Source organism: Liolophura sinensis, chromosome 6 (assembly GCF_032854445.1).
Source record: "Liolophura sinensis isolate JHLJ2023 chromosome 6, CUHK_Ljap_v2, whole genome shotgun sequence".
Taxonomy (NCBI): Eukaryota; Metazoa; Mollusca; class Polyplacophora; order Chitonida; family Chitonidae; genus Liolophura; species Liolophura sinensis.
In genome coordinates this window covers 70118877-70143052 of record NC_088300.1, presented here as the reverse complement: position 1 = coordinate 70143052, position 24176 = coordinate 70118877, and the positions used below count along the sequence as shown (strand labels likewise).

The 24176-nt window shown below is 38.2% G+C and overlaps 2 protein-coding genes across 2 annotated transcripts in view; one reads left to right on the top strand and one right to left on the bottom strand.

Moving 5' to 3' along the window:
* Positions 1 to 1493: 1493 nt before the first annotated feature.
* On the bottom strand, positions 1494 to 9977 carry LOC135467508 (uncharacterized). Its single transcript, XM_064745280.1, has 3 exons — positions 9583 to 9977; positions 1958 to 2046; positions 1494 to 1760 (listed from the first exon to the last, which is right to left on the bottom strand). The coding sequence occupies exons 1-3, from the start codon at positions 9776 to 9778 to the stop codon at positions 1494 to 1496; spliced, it is 552 nt and encodes a 183-aa protein (XP_064601350.1). The 5' UTR covers positions 9779 to 9977.
* An 8259-nt stretch (positions 9978 to 18236) lies between these two features.
* Positions 18237 to 24176, top strand: part of LOC135468385 (uncharacterized) — a 36133-nt gene continuing 30193 nt past the window's right edge. The window contains exons 1-5 of the mRNA XM_064746618.1: positions 18237 to 18348; positions 19605 to 19901; positions 22124 to 22482; positions 22991 to 23182; positions 23931 to 24007. Of these exons, the coding sequence (XP_064602688.1) occupies positions 19660 to 19901; positions 22124 to 22482; positions 22991 to 23182; positions 23931 to 24007 (870 nt within the window). The 5' untranslated portion in view covers positions 18237 to 18348; positions 19605 to 19659. The remainder of the gene's footprint in view (positions 18349 to 19604; positions 19902 to 22123; positions 22483 to 22990; positions 23183 to 23930; positions 24008 to 24176) is intronic.

The following is a 24176-nucleotide window of genomic DNA, read 5'->3' as shown; positions in this document are numbered from 1 at the left end:
TTCGTACTTAACAGAAATACTACAGACGTACCAATGTTGATTCTGTATAAATATCAAATTGACATTGCCATCGATTATAAGTGTAATGATTTGTACGATAAAACTACTCAATGTAATACCGGCTAATATATGGTTAGTTTTACCTGTATAAGGTGATTCTAGTTTTTAATCAGCACCGTGCAATAACTAGAACGAATACGTGGTATACTGAATGCGAGTTCTTCCTTGGAATATATGTTGAACTGCAAGCTATGTAAAAATCATGCAAATCATGACCAAGGGCAGATACCTTCATGAGAAATTAAGGCAAAAAGTACAGAAAACGACATAACCGTGCTCCCCTTATAGACACCTTTTACACAGTTGAGAAATTCCAGCATTCTGTTTTGCAAAGTAGCGAGGATATAAGCTGGACAAATTTTAAAAAAACGAAAACGTCTGGCGAAAAGACGGACGGAGAGACCAGAAAAGCAATAGCTACATGCCAACTATAAAATTACTGTTATCCAGGTTATTTTAGGCAGAAAAAAAACTGATCCGCTATTTTTGTGAATCTAAACCACCCTTTGTCAGTCCCAACACACAACATAAAAGCCGTTTACATTTTTCTTAACGTAACAAGTATAAAACACTAACGTTGACCGTGACAGAGCTAGGATCGAAGGTTTCTCGTTTACGTCTCGCCTGAGATTCTGTGTCACGCTGTTCGGCCGTCTGGAAGCTTCTTCGTAGAGCTGTGAAACAGAAAATGCATATATTGTCTATCAGTATATAGGTTGGCCTTTGAAAATTCTACAAAACGGAGAAAACGAAATTCGCCTTGAGGAAGAACTATATATTTCCATTGCTAATAGAAATCAGATCGAAAAGTATGGCCGTTCTGATGATACCATTGCCTCACAATTAAGGTAGAAACATATTTTATGATTATATTAACTGCCCATGCAGTTACAATAACAATGAATAGATCAAACACATCCTATGCCCTGCCTCCCTCTTCTCGTGACAACTTTGCCTTTCATTCCATTCTCGGGGAAAGCAATTGTGACGTCATGACGTCACACACAGATTGAACATTTGTAACCAATGTGTGGGACATCCGGTTGACCTATTTGGAACAATACTGCATATGATTGGTCAGTTGGTCAACAGTTCGGAAAGGTGTATTGATCCAGGAAAGGCTGATTCAAGTATTGTATTTGTTTTCATACTTTCATACCTGGTCATAGGAATCTGTCTTTCAGTTAATTCCGTTTTGCTCTTAATTTTGAAACAGTTTACAGGGCTGAAATGGAGACCTACCTTTGACTTCAAAACTGAAAATGAACGTTTAAGTTATCATCTAGGGTCAGGGATATAGCACAAGGTCAGACAAAGTATGACTTACGTCTAAGGTATCTTCGTGAGTAGATTTATGGAGAAGCAAATAAACTTACTGTTAGGTAAGGCCAGCTGCCATTTAGGTAAACATGAAGAAACATTCTGAAATATTGTCAGTGAGTAAGTAGAATAATAAAAAATATCGCCTGACCTTTGGCAACCTCGTGCTCAAACTCCTGGGATGTCACATCGACTGAAGCTGGCAAAGACATCGTCATCTCCAACACATCGACCTCCTCGACTTCATTCTCGAATTGTCCCAGCGAAACTCTCTTTGGCGTTATCACCGGGTGGAGGTGTACATCAGTGGGCTTTAGTACTTGATCATCTTGGGAAGGAGCAAACGGACTGACAGCAGTGGGGTTGATGGACTGCATTTGCTGTGTCAAAAAAAGAAAAGAGTCGGCGTAATACTTCATTTGGTTTCTAACGCAATAACCCTGGAATATACAGTTCTAAAGCACTGGTATAAACTAGAGACGTGGATTATGCACGCCTTGTTTGTATAGGTGCTGTTGTATTGAATACCACTCCGTCAAGCCATTAGAACTCATCACAATAAGCTGGACATTCTTACCCTATCTTTCTGCAGAGCGTCATGCTGAAGGGCCGCTTTTATCGGGGTGTCATCAGGATAACCGTCTTCCGAAGAGCCCTCTTGTTTATCTGCAACGAAAATGGCACCAGAATTACAACACAAGTGCATTTAGAATACCTGGTGTGTAAAGTTGCACAATGGATGAGTATTTTTTTTTATATATTTATATAACTTATTACTCGCATTGAGTTACTCAGAAAATGAAATTTGTTTTAATTCCCACAAAATCCCACACAATTTGTTCTAATTTAACTTTACCTCAATAACTGTGTTGCACGCTTTGGGTATTTACGTGTAGCTGGATGAGCAGGATAGCTCATTTGCTCGCTTTTCATATTTATCTTCGGTTGAAGAACTCACGCTTTGCGTATTTAACTTGAAAGATAGGGGCTCATTTTGTGTTTAACTTATTCTCAACAACTCAGTCGATTGCTTGCGTTTTTAACTTGACCTCAATAGCTCAGCAGCACACTTTCTGCATTTACCTTTACCTCAGTAATTCGCTTGGTTCTTTTGTTTTTAACTTGACCAGCAGAATAACTTATTTGCTCGACTTTACTTGACCCCAATAACTTATTTGCTCGCTTTGCGTATTTAACTCGACGTGAATAACGTCTTTGATCGTTTCGCTTCCAAAATGTGTCTAACACTTCTCAGTAATGTCATACGATCATTAGTCCACGCAGCAACTCATTTACGTGTACATTTTCTCATGGTGGTTACATCTACATGTCATCTGTGTAGAAACGCTCAAAGGTAGTCGTGTATTAGGACTTGACCGGGTTGTTTTTAAATGTGTGTAAGTATGCAATAATACGGGCGTGGATATACTTTTACAATAATGTATAATTTTACAAATAATTGCAATCCCTCAGTTTTTAGCTGAGATGAGCAGCTCTGTACCTGAATGTTACTGTTGTTCTTTATTTCCAGTTTAAAAACTCTCAATTTTAAACTTAACATGTTTATAAAATTCGTCATATTCTACACGTGCGCTAATATATTAACACGGGACAGAAGAACGGGATTTCTTCAATAATAATACATTATTTATCTATTTTATTTAACGGTATACACTTAAAATAACAGGTCCATAGGCTGTGGAAGTCGGTTCAGGCGATCATTGTACCATTGTTTCAGTGTAGTTTCACCGGGCGAGAGCCTCAAAAAGGCACGAAGCAATGGTACGATTATACAAAAAGTAAGGGAAGATAACATGAAGATGCGAAGTAATGGGACGATGGCACGAAGCCATGGCGAGATGACCATCCCTTTCGTACCTTCATACCGTCGCTTCATGTCATCGTTCCCTTGCTTCAGGCCTTCGTTCCCTCGGTCCGTGCGATCATACTATCGTTTCGTGTCATGTGGTGTCATCGATTGTAAAATTGTACTATTGCTTCATATTATCATATCATCAATGTCGCCGTTACAATATGGGTTCACTATGGTATTTTATTTCCAGTTCCGCTTCATATGAGTCCTTAATACGACAAAGTACAAGCACCTGAAGAAAAAATAGAAGCCATAATGCACCGTGCCATCGTGGCATTACTGTGTACCGTGGTCACATCGTTTCGTGCCATCGTCGAGCGAAGGTAAGACGGTATGATGATTTAATATGATTTAACCAACTTTCTTACCTGGAACACATTTAAGATAGATTTGAGGGAATACTTTTTCCAGCCTACATTCAGTGAGAAAAGATTACATCATGACCTAAAGAATGGGCAACAACTCCACCATCGCATGTATATCAACAAACTCGTGTAGATATTTGTACACATGTAATGTATAGCATGATAAGAAGCCGCCAGATAGTACTGACTTGCATCGGTATTTAGATTCAAATGATTTAACACAATTATAATAAGCTGTACAAGAGCAACCAAGCAGACGTGAAAGGATCGACCTCTGGTAAGATAACTGGAGTGTCAACATCCGTTTTTGATCTTTATCTGGATGTGAGCTAAGTACAGCCGATGCTTTCCCATGCAAGTAGAGAGTGATCGGCTTTGACTCGTACATTCTGTTTACGCGTAATACAGAACACGCAAGACAAATTGTTCATATTAGTAAGCGTCTTCTTTATCAATGGCTTCTCTGGGCAAAGCTACCTTTAGACAGATTTAACTGCACGATCACGTAGTAACAAACAGGTGTCCTTATCTTTGTGCACAAAACGAAACAGGGAATTTTCTTATTCTATGTAGTGTTAAGAATGGCTATGTAGGACAGATCATAGTTTACTGTTCTGTATGTTGATTGCAATACGTTGGTAATTGCGTTAAAAGATATGTTTTTTTTCCCTGTTCAGTTTTCAGGAATTACAATCATATCATGTCGATGCATGTCACGAAAGTAATATTATAAATCTATGACGTTATAATGAAACAAAATGCTACTGAAAAGTGAAAGCTATATCCTTGATGGTAGATCTCAGCATTTACGTTTTCCCATTCCCACTCTGTTCCCTTCTCTAGATGGCGATGCATATGTATTTAAACAGTGCACCTGTATATAGCCACGTTGCGATATTATACATGTATCGATTTTAACTTGTGGATTTTTCATTGTGTCGATAAGGGCGATGTCATTGTATTTGGTCGTATTTCCATGCACTCAGTTTTAACAGCTGGCAGATCTAAGTTCAATGTATTGATAAATTTCAACTGAGATCGCGGTCTCCTAGTAACGTAGATGCCATCGTAAATGCATAGTGTTCACTGCTTGAGACATATTGTTAAGAAATCGATGAATCCTATAAATTAGGTTAAACGCCTAGAATTTAAAAATCTTTTATGTGCTAAATCCTGCTTTCCTCTATTCCCCTATTAAGTGGCATTTTGCCAATTAGATTAAGACCAGAATGAGGGGGATCCAAAACATGCCTTTATCAGACAGGTATATGTCTGTAGCTCTGGTACATTGCAGAATGCTACATTCCTGAAACTTCAGTAGGTTTTAGGAAAGGATATGAAAGATTTGGTCTGGACGGCCATATTGGATTTTATGCCAAACCAAAAATATCTTCTCCAGATCGGTTGATGCGATTGAGCTGAAATTTTAACTGCAGTTACACAAAACCTAGGTTGTTAACGGAAACTTTGTCCGCTGAAAACTGTACAAGCTCGCTACTGGGTGAAAATGTCATGTGACCAAACAATTCGTTTTTTGCTAATAATTTCTAACTTCTACAAATTATGTTCGGCAAATAGTCTTATCTGATGCAGTTTTGGACGTTGATTCCGGAAATGCAATTTTTTCAAAACCGGAAGTGACACCCTCAAAACCGGAAGTGGGTATATATTTCCCTAGCCGATGAAGCTAAAGGCGCAATCTTAATCTCAACCGGAAATAGTACATGCCAATAAAAACTCGCCATTTTTGCATTTATTAACATTGAAAAACTTCTACAGCTAAAAAGGCTCAATAGAACAGCGTAAAACGTAGGTATGTGATAGAACTGGAGATAAACTTTAACGAGTAAAAATTTGGGTGATCTCAGTCTTGGGACCTGGCGGCCATTTTGAGTTGAAGTGAAAACATTTGAGAGTTTTCTTCTTCAGAACCCCACGTCCGATCGACTTGAAATACAACAAATAACAAGCGTTCCCTGGACACTATTTGGGAAAAAAGAATGCAATGTGTTTGGAAATTAAGTATTGACTGATACCGCGGAAGTGTAGTCATGTGAAAACGAAAATTTGAATTTGAAGACTCTACACATGTTACCTGACGTAGTTTGACGTCCTGATTACAAACACGGTTTTATTTTTATCTTGCATACTATTATTAGTATACTATTGTTGCAAATTGCGAATAAACGCAATTTAAGCCGCATTTGCAGGTCACTTGACAGAAAACTGTAAAGCTGAAAATCACTGTGTGAAAAGAGCTATATATGTACTGTATGTATGAGCCGTGTTAAAAAACACAGGGCATATACGCCTTCAAATATTGTCCAAAGGTCGATTTACAAATTTGGCACATTTACATATACATGCTTTATAGTGTGCATAGCTTGCAATGATGGCTACGAAGAATGTATGGACACCATTCAGGTAACCTGAACTTGACATGCCAACAGAAGCTAGACATATCCAGGGTGAAACCAGTAAGCTTTACGTAGGAGAAAGGAACAACTAAAATAAAACTATAAACATGATAAAATGGTCACATTTCGGCGGATACTCTCTGTAAAAATAGTTTAGTTTTGAATAAGGATGGTAATTCTTGCTGTAAACAGAATTAACACAGGTAGCATCCTCATCCCATTCATAGTTTCTCTATATGTCATAGTCTACTTTCCACTTACACATGTGTCTGTGTAGCCTGAAAAATATGTGCTGACCAACTGACTTTTCATTATATACACACTGAATGGCTCTGTGCAATTGTGTTGGCTATATTTAATCTGCCTCTAAATGTCTACTGCCAAAAGTCAGACACAACAAACTCTCCACATATGCTTCACAAAAAAATAATTTCCTTCATAATATACAACGAGTTTTTCTTTATCAAGCAATGGCAGACCACTAAAACCAATTTCTTCCCAAACACAAAAAGTCCAACCACGAAACAATTTAAAATCTCTGCCAGCATATGCACGCTTCCTAGTCCAGCATTGTCATCTAAATGCACAAAACTTATAGATGCCATATCGCCAGAAGAGAAGAATACAGAACTACATCTAAACACAGTGTGCATAATCATCCTACTTACTATCTGACAAATGTATTATGTCGACCACAAAAAGTTAGCAATACTGACCCACAAAGCCTTTGCTATGTTAAAGTAATGCCAGTATACCTTCGACAAATCATTTCAAAGGTCCGACATTTTATTCAAGTAGGCTCTATGTATACGTAGATGTATATAGGTGTAGTCTGAAGCATGGGTTATGACATCGAAAGATCTTCTGATAATTCGTTAGCCTACCCAGCCCCACCCCATCCTCACCGTCTCCTGTTTATATTTAATCTTTGTTATACCATGAAGGCAGTTTTTCTTTATTTTCTTTAGGTGAGGTCCATGTAATGAACAAACTTCTGCATGATGTTTGACTGCATGATGACGATCATCGGTCACAGGTCAAACCAGCGGCTGTTCAATGTCAAACATGTAATAATACATTACTGTAACATTATTTATGATGTTTGACTGCATGATGACGATCATCGGTCACAGGTCAAACCAGCGGCTGTTCAATGTCAAACATGTAATAATACATTACTGTAACATTATTTATGATGTTTGACTGCATGATGACGATCATCGGTCACAGGTCAAACCAGCGGCTGTTCAATGTCAAACATGTAATAATACATTACTGTAACATTATTTAAAAGACAATTTTAAGCTTTAAAATAAAATGCAACATATATCAACGTTGACAATCAAATATATACAACCCAAAGTTTAAAGGACAAAACAGCTCAAAAATGAAGTAATCGTCGACAAACAGAATTTTGTAAACAGTACTTAATAATACCTTTTCTCAAAAAATAATGAAATGCATTCAAAAACTTTGCGTACAAATATTTTCATTTAGATTTTTATGCATCTTTTAACGCATTTAAATGTTTGTATTCCAAAGTATGTTTCATGAACCATAGTACCGACAGTGGAGGGAACTCTGGCGTCATAACACCTTTTTTCTCTCGCTTACAAGCGATATTTCCGAGAATATTATATAAATAACGGTTTACTCGTTGATACTAAGAGCTATTCCAGTGGCAAAACCTGTTTTTAGAGCGGGAAAAAATTCTTGCAGCAGGGAAGTACTTAAATACCGGCTATATGGCTCATATAACCGACCATAGCCTATGATTCTAACATTCGATGGCACTTAACCCTGTTGAAAATGTATTTTAAAAAAGAAAATATTTTATACCTAATTTTCACTTTTCCATTTCATGTTTTAGCATTTTGTCAGTTTAATAATCTGTATTTTAATATTCTAGTTTAATAATTGCAAGTTCCTGTCTTGATGTGAATAGGCCAAGTGCTGAAGTGCTCCCAAATACATAACGATTAACATCGATAAAACGCTTTGTTTTAATGTGTTATATAACACATTCGTCCAGACAACGACTGTGTAAAGGATTGTCAAAAATCCGGATGTTGTTTCGGGCACATTATGCTCGTTAACAATGACCTCTTGAACTGAACTATAAGTGGTTTCCTGAGTGGGTTATCTCGAAATACATGGGCGCAGTACACATGTGCCAGTCACAGAAGCAGAATATATGTTTTGCAGAGGAAATAAGGTATACACTAAGTTCCACTTTTTGAACAAACGGGTATGATGATATTTATAGTTTATGACAACCACTTTTGTTTGCGAGTGCTTGCTGGATCTTTGCCGAGAAAGTGCTTGAAAGCACTACTACATTTCCGAATGATTTAATATTATTTATACACTGTTAAAACAGGGTGAAAGAGTCCTAATATAATACCCTTGCAATTAATTGGAATATATTTACATTACATTTCTGCATAGTTAACATAACATCCCTTAACCGTAGGCCGATGTGCCAACATTTCCCGCTAAGGTATTCCGCTGATGTACTATCAGCCAGTTCAGTTCGACCTTTGTTCATAGTAAATTGAAACTGAAACTTGGCAATGACTTCACCATGGCCAGTTACAGATCATCATCGAGTCTTGCAAATTGGTTATTCTGAATCGAAAATTTGTAAATCACTTTAGGACAAATCACAGATCAAGTCAGAGTTTCGGATTATTTCATCTATTTTTACAAAATTATGTCCGTTTTTCTCTCCTACGTCTCAACCCGATAGGAGGCGTAATTGTAAAAGCAATTCTTTCAAAATGCTGGTATCGACTTAACGACAACTGTGGCCTCTTGTGGTGATCTAGCTTCGTGTCTATTTGGCAGATCTCGATGCAGCTGTTGGATAATGATAACAATGACCTGTCGATATTTGTATGGTCACGTTAGACCTATGTATCCAGGATGGTTAGCACTCACACGCACGGGCATATTGGGAGTGAGATTGGGGCGAGGCAGTTATGAGTGTTCAATACATCTCGATTGTTCATGACCACGATCTGCTTTAAGCGTCATACGCCACACATATGTACATCTCGTTTAGATACCGTACTATTTAAACTCCTCCCTGATTTTGCAAATGCATCAGTGTTCATAAACCCTCAGCGGGATGAAATTTTATCGATTATTGAAGTTAAATAACACGGAGATATTCCCAATATGACATGGCTATCACAGTGCGCATGCACTGAAAAAACATGACTCACGTTTAACATATGGTGGTTTTAGTTCATAAATTTTTTGATCAATTTTGAAAAACTCGGCACAAAAAAGTAAGAGAGCTGCAGCCGTTCCGTATTTCCTGACACTCTTAAGGACTTTAACGCCAAATACACGATTTATTTATTTTCATCCAATGATTGGTTTTGTATTTGGACGTTGATAGAGTAAAGGATTGACAAATCCAACAAAACAATTTTCAAGCTGCCTGTGTAAGTCATTTAATTATCTCGCCTGGGGACATTCTATAATCTGCTTCAACGCGTTAGCAATTCTGATAAACGAAGGTAAAGAAATCTACACTTACCCTCAAACAATGCGTGGTCCTCCCAGCGAGCATACACAACGCCCAATACAATGCTGATAGTCACTATACTAATCAGCAGCAAAGCACCGACAATCAGCCACAACACTTTCTGCCGAGATGAGGCGATGCCGGAATCCTGTTTCCGTGCCACTAAATACTGCACGGAATACACATCGGGCTGAGTCCTCTTAAACATAATGTCGGCTAGGTGTAGTTATGTTGTCCATGTACAGAAGGCTTATCCTCCACAATTAACCAATTGTCCAACATCACTGACAATATCCATGATGGTCATAAGTTTCTTTTAGGAACATAAGTGGATATTTCGTTTAAAACAATGAAGTTACACTCAGGTATTCCTGTGTGATGGAAACAGAAAGTTTGTCCTCGGTAACACTGTGTAACCTTGTTCCCGGGAAATGAACTGGCTCCAAAGCGCATGTGGATAGGCTGTCTATTGGGCAGACGACTGTTACCATGTCACGTGGTCAGGCCCTGGTCAATAGTTTTCAGTTCATCCCAGTAGGCGTTCAGTTGTTTAAACAGCCGATGTTTGAGGCTGAACATCTGGACCTATAGCAACAGTTGCCTCGCCCAACCGTCGACTTAGTTATTTCGTTTTAAAATACATATATATAGCCGATCAAAGCGCAGCTGATCTTATATATTTTAAACACAAAGCTATTTCCCGGGAAAAATCAGTCATGTTGTGAACGCTGGTTTAACAACAGGCCCACAGTTACATTTAACTTAGTAACGTATACTCAGTGGTAAAATGGAGCCTTTCTGCGGTGGCCAAGTGGTGAGGGAGAACATGTTACGAGCCACCAGATCTGGGTTCAAGTTCAAGTTGGGTCACGCCTAAGACAAAAAAGGCAATCTCGCTATTTCCTGTCTTGATGTTGAACATAAGAGAGCCCGAGCGTTGGTCGACCGGGTGTCAGTATACGGTTAGTGGGTGTTGTTTGTGTCAGAATGCCTTGTGTCATAGGAACGGCGTTTTAGTGAGAAAACAGTGTAATATTTCCCACATGTGACACGCCGAATATCATCCACAGAACGAGCGTGCAACACTAAAAATAATGTGTTAATTTTAACAGAAAGTGTTGTCTGAGTGATGCTAGAATGTATTCTGTTATTATAATTTTGTGTGATATTCAACATGATAATATCCTGTTAGCCCAATACAATTTTCATGCTGAATTAATAGAATATTTGTGACATATTTAACAGAATAATCTGTTGGAATAACAGCATACGTCCTAGTATGACCAAAACAACAGACTTTCTGTTAATTATTTCTTGAGAGTGGTGGATAACATGTGATATTATTCTGTTTTTCAAGGCCACCTAAATGGCCCTATAAGGCGCAGTCATCCACATTTTGCCGCCTGGCAAGATGACGAGAGCAGTGGAGGCGGGATTCACTAACCTAGGCTAGGGTTGAATGAATATAGGATGTAATGAATGATCGAGGTTTAACGTCAAAGCCAGTTAGGGCTTTCGACATGAGAATGAAACTAACGACTTTTAACGCTTTTCAGACCATATATACAAATAATAGAGTTCGAAAACAGCATTGAACATTTTAAACTTGTAAGGATGTAACAGGCAAATCGTATGATATATGAATTTTAAATATTTCATTACAAACGAGCCATCAGATAATTGTCCAAACTTAGTGTCTACTGTGTAGAAGCTTTTATTAATATTGGCGAAGTTTACACAGTTAGGAGGATTATTTAGGGCCCTAGAGACCATCCCACGTATGGCCGGAGAGGAAGCCTGCATGAGCTAGACTTGAACTCATAGCGACGCATTGGTGAGGCTCCTGGGTCATTGCGCCGTGATAGCGTGCATCCCCCCCCCCCCAACTCGGCCAAGTAAGACCCCCCTCCCCCCCCCCCCTCCCCCCATCCCCACACACACACACACACACTTTCAGGAGATGTTGGTTGTCATAGTGTATGGCCATCACACGGAACACACCCAAGCGGCTCGGTGGCTGATAGTGTCCATTTTCCGTGAACATGGAACTGATGTCTCCGTATTATGCAGTTAGAAACATTCATACAAATATTATTATTTCTGTGACAATGGGCCGGTTAAGATAGAGGTCATATACATGGCTATGTATTCTGCTTGATAGAGTGAGTTTAGCTGGTAGACTTAATGACATCGTGTTTGACATTGAATGATATTGAATATCGTGTTTCCGAAATACAGCTGAGAGCCAAGTGTAAATTGAAGTAAATAAAACTGGAAGACATTTCACTGTCCATATAACACCTCTGTGTTGCTAGTTGTCTACAAAATGAGCTAATCCCACTTGTATTCCCTATAACGGTGATAGTCTGCAGACAGTCGGAACAACATTCACTCCACAATATCCGATTGCTCTCGAAAGTTGGCAAGATTACTAGTAGTCTGAGCGTGATGAACAGCTATTCTTGAGGCAAGCAGTATAAGTGACAGTCAGTCCGACTTGTAAACACTTCAGAATTGTCTAATTAGGTTTTATATGGTGGTTGTTATATGCCTTATTAAGGACATTACATTTTGCTGATTTAAGCAAAAATTTTAGATGCAAGTATACAAGATCTACAACGACTCGTTTACTTTAATCCCAACGGGGCCTCCGTGGCCGAGGGGGTTCATGGGGTTAGCACACCAGCGCGCCGCAATTACCCTGGAGCCTCTCACCAACATGGTCGCTGTGGGTTCAAGTCCAGCTCATGTTGGCTTCCTCTCGGATGGTCGTGGGTTTCCGCCGGGCTCTGCCCGGTTTCCTCCCACCATAATGCTGGCCGCCGTCGTATAAATGAAATATTCTTCGGTACGGCGTGAAATACTTTAATCCCGAGAACTCATGAGCTGCAGAAACAATCCCAATATTGGACAGGAAATCTGTAGAATGGCTCCAAGTTATTGTTGGTGCGGCCTTGGTGATAATAAGCAGATGAAGAGACTAGTCTGTTGTATTTTAGTGTTCATTGAAGACCTCTTGTCTTCCACTAATATTGTGTGAATATCTGTAAGTCACACGTGTGAAAGCTTGTGAGTAACTTATCAAAGGCCGGGGTTTTACCCCGGGCACTCCAGTTTCCTCTACAGAGAAAACTGACGGCCAAATATCACATGTGACTTTTTTGAGTTTGATCTTTAAATAACAATCAAGTAAATAAATATTCTGCTGTTGGCCTGAACATTTTGGAATTCACACCACATGTTTCAGCCAAGTTAGAAATCGACCTACAGGTCAGTCGAATGCAATGTGTTTAACATCCTCTGTCTCATCTGTGTTTTAAGATCACAGGTCCAGTCCTTGCCCTACCTCTTGAATGCATATTGATGTATTCGTATTCTTATGATCTTTGTCAAGTTAACTTTCGGATGAATGTTCTCACGACCATTGTCAAGTTATTGATGTCAATTGCTATACTGTCATGGACCATGTAAAGGCGTGGCAGATGCGAGACGGTGGGACCAATCGCCTCAGTTTCTTTGTGGTTTTGGACGTTACGAACCTGTCTTTCAAAGCAATGTACAATATAAAGCGATTAAATAAATTGGCTTATTTTGAACTCTGAATTGTGTAACACCTGTTAGTTTAACCATAAGATGTCTTGGTCCACGTGTACGCAAAAATTCTGGGAGAATTGAAATTTTAACAAATACATTTTACTCGCCAAAAATCTTATTTTCTTTACATAATCTAAGATGCAACTTTTAAATACACACACACTCAACATACATCACGAACTACCTTACCATTTGACAAGCGTTAGGAGAATTAGCGACTACCGATTGAAGAATTAGTTGTCAGAAATCATTGCTGGATAACTTATTATGAATAATAAGGCAAAATACGAACACATACATTTTACCTACTGTATATAAAATGTATTTAATTGTTATTACAGAGAGAAGAATATTTCAATAACTTCGGGAAGGGAATCCCGCTTTAGCGAAAAGTTGTCAGTGTTTCGGAATTATTTCGAAAACGTCTAGTGGGACACATCGGATTACAAGTTAATGGCCTTAGTTATCTTTTTTGTTAAAGGATTTTCTGACTGGTGAAATAATACTTGTATGACATGAATTTAAATGAAGAATTATTATAAGTCAATGATTTTAACAGACGCTAAACTTGGTGATAACCTAATGGACCCAGACAGAAGCAAGCTAAACAAAAATAGTTTAACGGTCTGTTAAGGGTTTGGTGAACAAATATCAAAATGTCCACTGCAGTATTACACTCCGCACTACGCCTGCAAGGCAAGGTTCTGCTGGTTGATGAAGGGTCAGGTAGTTTTAAATGTATCCTACTCCATATTGATGAAAGTTTCATACACCCTTACTTGCTAATGGCTATTTGGACTGCGTGTTTATTTTCGATAAAAGTGACTTGTGCATTCCGCAGATCGCGTTGAAATTCGACTCCGAATAAGTTTATGATGTATATTTTGTATATATGCTGTAGGCATGCAGTGAATAATATTGACGGGTTATTGCGCGCTCATGTACAACAGCTGGGGGGAAGGACGTATGCAGAGAATAGATGTGCTATTCCGGACACCTGAACTGCCATATATTGATCTGATCCACGCCTAACTAAGGACGGTGCAGACACCTGTAACACAGGGAGAGAATACACCACTCATGACCTGCACTTATAAGTCGACAGAAAGCGTCATAGTTACTATTGTACTTTTTATAAGCTCATTCTTCTTCATGACACCGATGGACATCAGACTTTGATTCCATACTGAGATCTCCTGTCCACATGCTTGTCAACAGACAAACACGCCTAAATGCCAAAGAAGCTGATAACTCCCAGTATAGGATTCGTAGTCAATCTATATTTCGGTCTTTATGAGTGCACCATCATCAGGAGAGTAGGTAGGAGATGGAATACATAAGCCTAAATAACTATGTAGGTAGAAGTACGTGCATGAAATAAGCCAAAAAAAAAACAACAAAAAAAAAAACAAAACAAAACAAGACATGCTGCCTGAAACGCATGAAAAATATAGCGTAAACATAGTGACCGAAACTCAGTTTGAGTATGATATTTATTATTTCAATTCTTTTTCAATCCCGTGCCATCATATATAAATAAAAGTACTGCTATATTATACAAGCATTATAGGTACTTTAACAGCCGTTATCAAGATTTTGAAAATCACTCGGGGTTGTTTTCTTTTATAGTCTACAATAGCTGATATCGTTCAATCTGCCCAGGTACACAGGTGTTTTTCCTCCAAAACAGTGTGTGAGGTAAGAATCGATTTTGTGCATGCGCAATAAACTGCCGTCCAAACTTGTGCGTTAGTCATGCATGCAGTGTTAACATTTACACAGCTGCTTAAATCAATAGTCAACATTAAAGTGTATACATCGTGTAGCATTCTATTTTGAACTGTCAGGTCTTTTTTGTCCTTGTTGTGTTCGTGCAGACGTCACGTCACGTGTTTTCTTACATGGTTTAACGTAGCTTTAACATACTATATATTCCATCATATTAAAGTAGCGTCTCCTTAAGAATGTGCAGGTCTATGTAAACAGTGTCTAGAAATGCCGACATATTTACTAACGGGAATCTATATGTATTACTAAAAATTCAAAGATCTTGAGAGTTTATAAAGACACACTCAATTTCTAATCTACAATTTCTTCACAAATCCTAATTTAATGCTTATCTATATTACTACACTCATACGTAATATTTTTGTATTATTTTATAATAGTTCAAATAATTTACTTTCACAAAATATATATCAGCTTTGCCCGTGCATGGGACACTGATCTGCGTAATGGCGCGGGTAGCAATATGACGTTTTCAAAATTTTCACTTTACCTAGTTACGTGTGTGATATTTTAATACTGAAAGACAACAATACGAGATATTCTTCATAATACAGAAAATTTTATTTGATTGGCGAATATAGATTTTTTGACAGAAAATTGAGGTACATGCCTCTTTGACCTGTATATCACTCTCTCTCGTTGACACCGAACATTTATACGAACTACTTGACCATTGAACTCAGTAAATGGCCATGTATGACGCCAATACAGCAGGCCATTGTTTTTCACGATACCATATTGTATGTCTGACTCATATGCTGTAAAACTTCACAAATATAATGACAAAAATACCGTAAAAGGATTGTAAAATCAATCCGAACAATGCACATATACATGATCCATGATGTACATTATGCTTTATGTCATCTCAATCGATCCTGACCCTCAAAGCATTGACACAGAGCAGATCATTAAAAGTTTGGTCATAAAAGTAAACCCAACATCAATACTTATTATACCTAATGCAAATTTTTCTTCCCCCCATTGGATAATATCACGTCGCGTGGGGTTCAGAATTTCGTTATGTTGCACGCTGTGACGTTATTAAAGAAACAAGTGCATTGTAGCATGATAAACATACTACATCACATTTATTTTTGGTCGCGTCTAAGGTAGTCTCCCCTTTGAGTTGTATTACGTCATATCTGCCGTCTGATTTGAGAGTCGCTGTTTTAGTAATCATTGTTTCTGAGAAGTCAGAGAGAATCTGCTAACATGACAGACCCACATCAGTTCAAGGTGTTGGGCGCTGATGATTTGTACCTGTGGTAGACGCAAATGACAGCAATCCACTGACGTATTGATGTAAATAATGTCCAGATTGATGGGTTATCTTGTATAATACTTGTAACAAAATTATTGCATGTTTCAGAGTCTGTCCAAACACAGGCCTACCCTAACCCATTCACCTATGGAAACGTAAATGAAATCTTGAGTGATGGGTTATCCGGTATAATAAACAATTACTGCATGAGTGATGAAAATCAAGATGTTCCACTCTGAAACATGCAATAGTTGTATAATGTTAAGTACTTTGGCTTTTATATAAAAAACAGTCTGGTATGTATACCCTCGTGATATTTTTTGATGTATACTGACATTTATGGTAAGTGTACACATATAGTGACAATATCACAACACATGTTGAATGGTTCGATCTGAATTGATTACAGTATGCTATAGTAAAGTCTTCTAAAAATTATAATACATTTGTGGCAGCATTTTTTCTAAGATTTTACTAAATGTTGGGAGCACAGAGATTTGTCTCTAGTTTTCCATTAGTTTATCATTTCTAGATTTATAAACTGGAGTGACTTTGACTATTTTTATATCGGTAGGCACAACACCAGACTGGAAAGATAAATTAACTATATATGACGGATATTAAGAAAGAAGTAGGCTACATATATTGAATTCCAAATTATTGTCAAAGTTGCCTTAAAGACAGACACTAAACGTTGAACTTGTCCGATGAATCTTATCAGATAAAGTATATGCTATTGAGCAATAGAAATCAATAATAAATTTTACAGGAATATTGGGCGGTCATCAGTTATTTCCTGATCGTTAATTATAGAACGCAGACCTACATGTAGGTCAGTAGATTTCTTTCTTCTATTTAAGAATTCATTCACCATTTTCCAGGTGTCTATAATGGTGTTGCATTCAGTGAATTTATTATGAAAGAAGATTTTCTTACCAGCCTTCAAAAAGTTTATTTCTGTCTTTACGATGCTATTTCCTTATCAACTGATTGGTACATTTTAAGTGTGGCCAATATAATCAGTTTGTTTTGGATACCAAAACACTGGAAGTAACCCTTAGTCGAATGATAACAACCTTCAAGAACGCCTTGATAGTAAGGACAAAAACTCATCATCTTGGGAGAAATGATGAAACGATATATCATGTCTGTCGATGTAAAATATCTGTAATATCAATAAGAAATACAATTAAGAAATTAATCTGTTCATTTTAACAAAAAATCTGTTGTTCGATTGATGCTAAATTGTATTCTGTTATTATAACACAATATTCTGTCGTTTTCAACATAATATTCTGTTTGTCCACTAGAATCTTTATGTTGAATTAGTAGAATGTGTGTTATACTGAACAGAATAATGTGCTGTATTAGCAGAATACATCCTGACATCACTCAGACAACAGACTTCTGTTAAAATTAACATATTAATTTTTGGAGTATACTAGAGACAGCAGTGTCGTCCTGTAGTCCTATAGGCCTAAATGACCATACCATCGTTCCAATAGGATTCTAAAGTCACCACAGTCCACGAACTGTAGAGACAAATCGGAGCCAAGGTGCCCTCAAGCTGGACTACTGATTTATTTATTTGAATACTCATGAATATTTCACTTTTATGACGTAAGCCAGCATTATGGTGGGAGGAAAACCGGGCGTAGGGACTACTGATAGAGCAAGACAATATCATATCTAACATACATGGTTAATCCACCGCCTTTCTTGTTCTGCCCTGATGCTATATACATGTATATGGGGAATTACCGGGAAAAGTTAGCGCTCACGGGCAGGCCTATCTAATCTTAAAACAGATTAGGTAGAGAGAAAGTAAACAAACTTGTAAATTAAAACAAAAGTTTTTCAGGTAAAACCACTATTAAAGCACATGGGTTTATCCTTCTCCCCATCGCTTTTATAACAGGGATGCGATTCCATCATATGGGAGATAACATGGTGGTTTCCTTCACTTTTTTGGTTTTCATTGCCCTTCGAAGATTTAGCTCCCTTTGTTGTGCGCTCACTATATGGTTACCCTGTCATTTCCCGAAAACGAAAGGAATCGCATTGTTATGATCAACATTTACCTCCTACTCCTCCACACTCATATCTGATTAGAGCGTGGACGTGAACAGTGAGTAAGTGATAATGCAGCGGCACTTCAGCAGATTCATGCAGATATACATAATACTGCTGTTGCGATAGCAGATCTCACAGGCGGTAAACTACAACAACAAAGCAAGCAATGAATTGACCAGTTGCGGTATGTAACTCTCTGTTCGTAATGGTCGATACTGAGAGTTACATTCTGTCACACAATAACATCCTCAGATTTAAAATTCTCCATCTACATAACCCGAGATTGCTCTGACATTTTAACTTGTAGGTGTGGGAAAAATTTTGTTCGATTAAGGATGACCCCGAAACCAACCTCAGAGCGCGCTCCATTTCAAAAACTGATGCAGTTACCTGCTCTTGCCAAATATGCCGAGGCTGTTAGTAGAGCAGGTGGCTTTCAGCATTACCAAAGACCAATATCAATAAATAGCCGATCCCGTTGTGCTTGTGATAAATTGACAGACAAAAAAGTAAAGAACAAGGCCTTGACGTATTTGAAGGGTAATTTTTGTCTCGAACTTCATGACAAATTTCCACTGTAACTGCATCAGCTTTTTAAATAGAGTGCGCTCTGACGTTGGCTTGGGGCCATCTTTGGGGCCATCTTTGGGGCCATTTGGTGTCTCATACTATGTATAAGACACCAGACTATGACTGGACTATGCAAGTAATGACCTGGCCAAGGATACAACAATGTTTTATTTTTCCTACTGTGTCAGTATGTGATTGCCTAGCCAGAACGTCTCACTTCATTAAAACAGACCAGGATATATTCACCAACTACCCATTCTGTTATGCACCCCACCCACATGCATAAATTATCCAACTGTAAATTAAGATGGCATACAGTCATCTATGCTAGTAGGTACCTGTCGAAAGTCTGTGGTGTAGTCTGGCCATTCCGTTTTCCTTCATCCATAAACCCGACAGCTGTCATACGAGTGAAAAATTCTAAACTATGGCATTATAAGACAACAAGGAACATAACCAGAGTTGCTTCAGAGGAGAGGTCCGTGCAGACCTGAAGGGGCATTGGCATTTTTAATCTGGAATTCTTAAGAGGCCGTGAGATACACCATTTTAAAGAAATTGGGCAACACGATGTCAGATGACCCATGCCCTACACTCATCACCATTAGAGGTGAGACACTCCTTGGTAATGCGAAGTACCGTCCCCCTTATTATTACAACCAAAGGCTATGCATTGTGGCCTCGTACTTGAGACCTTGGTTAATTATTAGTTATAATATATTTATTAATAACATGTATCTTCCAGGTGTGAGGTGACTAACCAAAACCATTGTGCTTGCTTTGTTGATGGTTCATTTTCCATGACCATGGAGTCTATGCATGTGGGTGCTGACCATGAACAGGTCATTGTGAAGAGAATCCCAGGCAGATGGAGGGAGCTTTTCCAGTCACTGAGGCACCCCTCTGATGGCCTGACCAGAGCTCAGGTGTGGTATGACGATGTGTTCACGTCACAGTACGGCCAAGCTCCACCATGGTCTGATGTTTTGGAAGGGCTGACTGCTGCTGAACCAGTCTTGACAGAAAATGGAAACCTGAAATTGTAAGTAGTATAACCTCTATGATGGTTTTGATGTTAACCTGGCTATTAAAGTTTAAAATGGTATGTGATATCTGTGATAGACACGTTGCATGGAGTTTAATTACCAGTATGTGATGTGCTGAGTTTTGAACCTCTATCACAGTTACATGTATGACACAAAACAATCTGTTCCATTTCCATCACTTTTAGCTTGTCTGTATAGAGTGCTTGCATAGCTTATGTCGTACCCTGGGTGTTGGCGACAACATGCATTAACAGGGAATGGAATGATGTTAAACAGAATGTTAGGTGTGGTGTCAAGTACTGCATGTATTGGGCTCAGGACTTGCACACATGTCGCGCACAACAAACACGAGGGGGATATTGCGTTGTTAATTCGGTGTGTGCATATTAAATACTTTAAATATCCAAATACTTGACAGTGTATTGTGTATTGAAGTTAAATAAAATGAAATTAAACAAAATGATTGGGGTGATATCTCACAAACACTGCATGTATTGTGCTGCAGTTTTACATGGGCATAAAGCACAATGGCATGAGGGAGGTGTTCCATCACGGATGCTCTGTGTGCATATTAATTACCGTAAATGACCAAATTCATGATTTCAGTATGATTTATGTATTGGGAGAAGCTTTCTACAGGTGAGCTGTTTGGTAGCCTTGTAAGCAATCTTAGTTAAGATACACGAGGAATTAGAACATCTCCTTTGGCCTGCATCTTTTTTCCAGTCATAAAGTCAAAAATTCAGTCTAAAACAGGTGAGAATAGAACCTTTATTATCAATTCTGCAAGTATAAATCCAATCCGAGTCGAAACGTTGTTGCAATCCACAGAAATATTTCCCTCTCACTCGCCGGGTCTACTAAGATTTTGGAACAGCGTGCCAAAAAACATGGACATCAACCAAACAGGACCATGCAGCTCTAAATGACAAGTTTAGTGATGGTTTCATCAATCATCATGGAATAAAAATAGAAAGAGCAATTTTTCCAGTCCGTTGAACAAGAAGACTCAAATCCAAAGGTTTCAGACAAGGCGTGCGGCTATCATGTATCGTCTGCACAACTGTCTCGTTATCCATGTTTTCTGACAGTGGCCTTAAATTCAACTCAGACTTTATCAAATTTTCTGCTTTTAACTAGTTCAAAATATCTTCAATCCAACAAGAAGTCAACATTGGTTTCGCTTTTAGTTGATGCCAAAACAGAAGTACATGCTGTAATACAAGTGCATACAAGCGAAGGGAGATAATTTTGTTTTTAAGTGGCTTTCAGCACAGAATTATCTCTTGTAACATCTCTCTGTGGTTTGCAATGGCCGTGAACAACGTTTTCTACGTATTCGGTGAATAGTAAACCTGTTGTAACTTTATCACGCTGCCATAAATTAGAAAGCAGAACTTCTAGCTGTCCAAACATTGACATCCCATGTTTGGCTTGCAATTTTATTTGTTGATTTTTTTTTTTTTTGGGGCCCATTTTAAGTTGGCCTGCTACGGCAAATTTTCGGCCTGCTTTTCATCATTCGTAGGCCCCCATTTTGAGCCTTGTAGTGGGGGGGAACAGACTGACGATAGAGTTGATTAGTATGTACATATATAACACCCTCACTTTACAGACTACGTTTAGGCATAAATATGTTAGACTTCGATTCTACCCAGCTTATAGTTGCTGACTGTACAAATATACATATCAAATAGAGATGGCCTTTCAAACAGCATTGAGTGTGTCACACAACACACCGGCCAGCACATTTACCTCCTGGAGTAATATCATTTCATGCTGTTTATGTTTTATGATTTATATAACATTGAACTATCTGATATTCCTTCAGTGATAAAAGTGTTATTTCACACAGTTTTTAGATATCATTTTTTTTTTACATTGTTGATATTTTACACCTGGACATTGTGGCATGGAAAAGGAAACATTTGCTTCATGACATTCCAATCTATGTTCTGTGGTATGACATCATAATACATGTACAGTAGACTTTAACATTCCGTTATGTACATCGTGCAACAATGAGACATAACGTCTTACATACACAGCTTTGAGATATAAACGTTAACTGCAGTGGCCTAAGTCTGACGTTGATTGGTCTAAAATGCATGACCTCTGCAGAGGGTGGAGAATGAGAATGGCAGCGTGAAACACTTAACCAGGTTTACACAAATAATGATGCCTTACAAATCAAACTGATGACTTGATGTCTTTCCAGCGAGTGCCGATTCACAGTGTTACCTGTTGGGACACAGAAGAATTTTCTGACATTTCTTCATCAGTATGTGGACACTGTTCCAGCTAGTCATCTCAAAATATTTCTGGAAAAAATCTCTGTGGTGGACACTAGTGATCAGTGGCTAAAACATCTGAGATGGAGTCTGATGAAAACCCTCCAGAGCAGGCAGGAGGATGGAGGCTTTGACGGTGACAGTCTGAACCGATCTGAGCCATTTAGGTATTCATTCAGCAATGAAGAGAACAGAAATGCCTTCAAGAGTCTGTGTAAAGATATCCAGGATTCTTCCTACTCATTACCATGGCAGCAGAATTACAACTTCCTGGAAAGCAGGCATGGTATGGACGTACATGTACATTTTCTATGGTATAGATTGAATTACATATTGATATTCATAGATACTCCCCAGTCAACATGTATGCAGTGCCTACAATACTTTCTACAGGCTTTAAAATTATATGTTGCACAAAACCTTCCCCAGGGCTCTGCCCCTTTCCTCTCACCATAATGCTGGAGGCACTCATACAAATGAACTATGCTTAAGTATGATGTAGCAACAATCAAATAAATAAATTAAATAAAACTGACCGCCAGGGTATAAGAGAAAACTTCTTGAGCATACATTAAACAAGAAGCAAATAAATACATACATGTAAATAAATGTAAAAAATGCTCCTGCGTGTTTTGTTTTGGTTGACAATTACAAGATTGACAACATATATTGACAACATAAAATTTTTCATCTATTAAAGGAATGAAGAGAAGAAATAATTCTAGTTTTGAAATCTGTCAATTTTTTAGAATAGTCACTGCAATACTTAGTTGTATGGTGGTGGTTTGTCGCAGGAGATGGCAAGGAAGATGTTACTTCCCCTGTCATGGTTACCTCCCCTGCTAGGGTTACTTCCCCTGATATAGAAGACGAAGATGACATGACGGAATCTCAACAAGAGATGCCTAAAGAATTACATGTAGCAAACATAGACAGACCAGAAGCTCCGGCTGTTAAGAGGTTAAAGCTAGAAGCCTCACAGCACTGTAAGTATTATATGTTGTACTGTGCAAAATGCTTAACATAACATTTTCTCGAAGTAGAAAACAATATCAAAAAAACGATGTTTTAAAGTTTTTAAATGCTGAATGTATGTTTGGTCTTTCACTGAGAATTTTTTTTTTGTAACCTTAAGCTTTTTGTAGGCTTATGGACCTCATAGATTTTTAGTAAACATTTTCGAGATGTGCACAATAAACTGCATCTTCAGTTTGTATCCCAAATTAATTTATTTCTTATTAATTTGCAACCACTACTGAAGGAGACTATAGACTTACCTCTTAACTGTCAGTTCATCAGTCTGTCACAAAATAGTTTTTTTTTTTATGATGGTTCATTGTATTGAAACTTGGTGTATGACAGGTTTCATTGGCATATGAAAGTTGCATACCAACTTCAGGTTTGGGGTCTTCTTTCTCATTTTCAACAAAATTTTGGCTGTTTTTGTTCTCTTGTTGACTTTGAGAGAGCTCAAAATGATAGTGGGCAATAGTTCACAAATGTTTGTTTTTACTGATGCTGGACAATTGGCATAATATTCATTTTATGTATTGGGAACTTTTGGGGGTAAATAATTTTTGCTACACTAAACATGCAAGTAAAGCGCACAAGTGAAACTCGCAGGTTTTGTGGTGATGCCGAGATGTTTCAGTGTTACAAACAGTAATTTTTTTCTTTGTATAAACTGTTCATATTTGTAGCACTGCACTTTAAGCTGTTTTTTTCTTACCTCAGTTCCAGGTAGCCCTCTCAACATCTCTGGGGATTTTTCCCTCTCACAAGTGTCCTCCCCTCTCTCAGCTGACGACTGGGTAAATCCACACATTCTCTCCTTGACCATTTAACTGTTTACATAAGAAACTGCCGACATGGCACTATACCGTACAGTGATAGCTTTTCCCAGGTTGTGAAAGGATTTTTGGATAGTTTGAGATGCCTGTAAATAGCATCACTGATGTATATGTCTTGTATAAGACATCA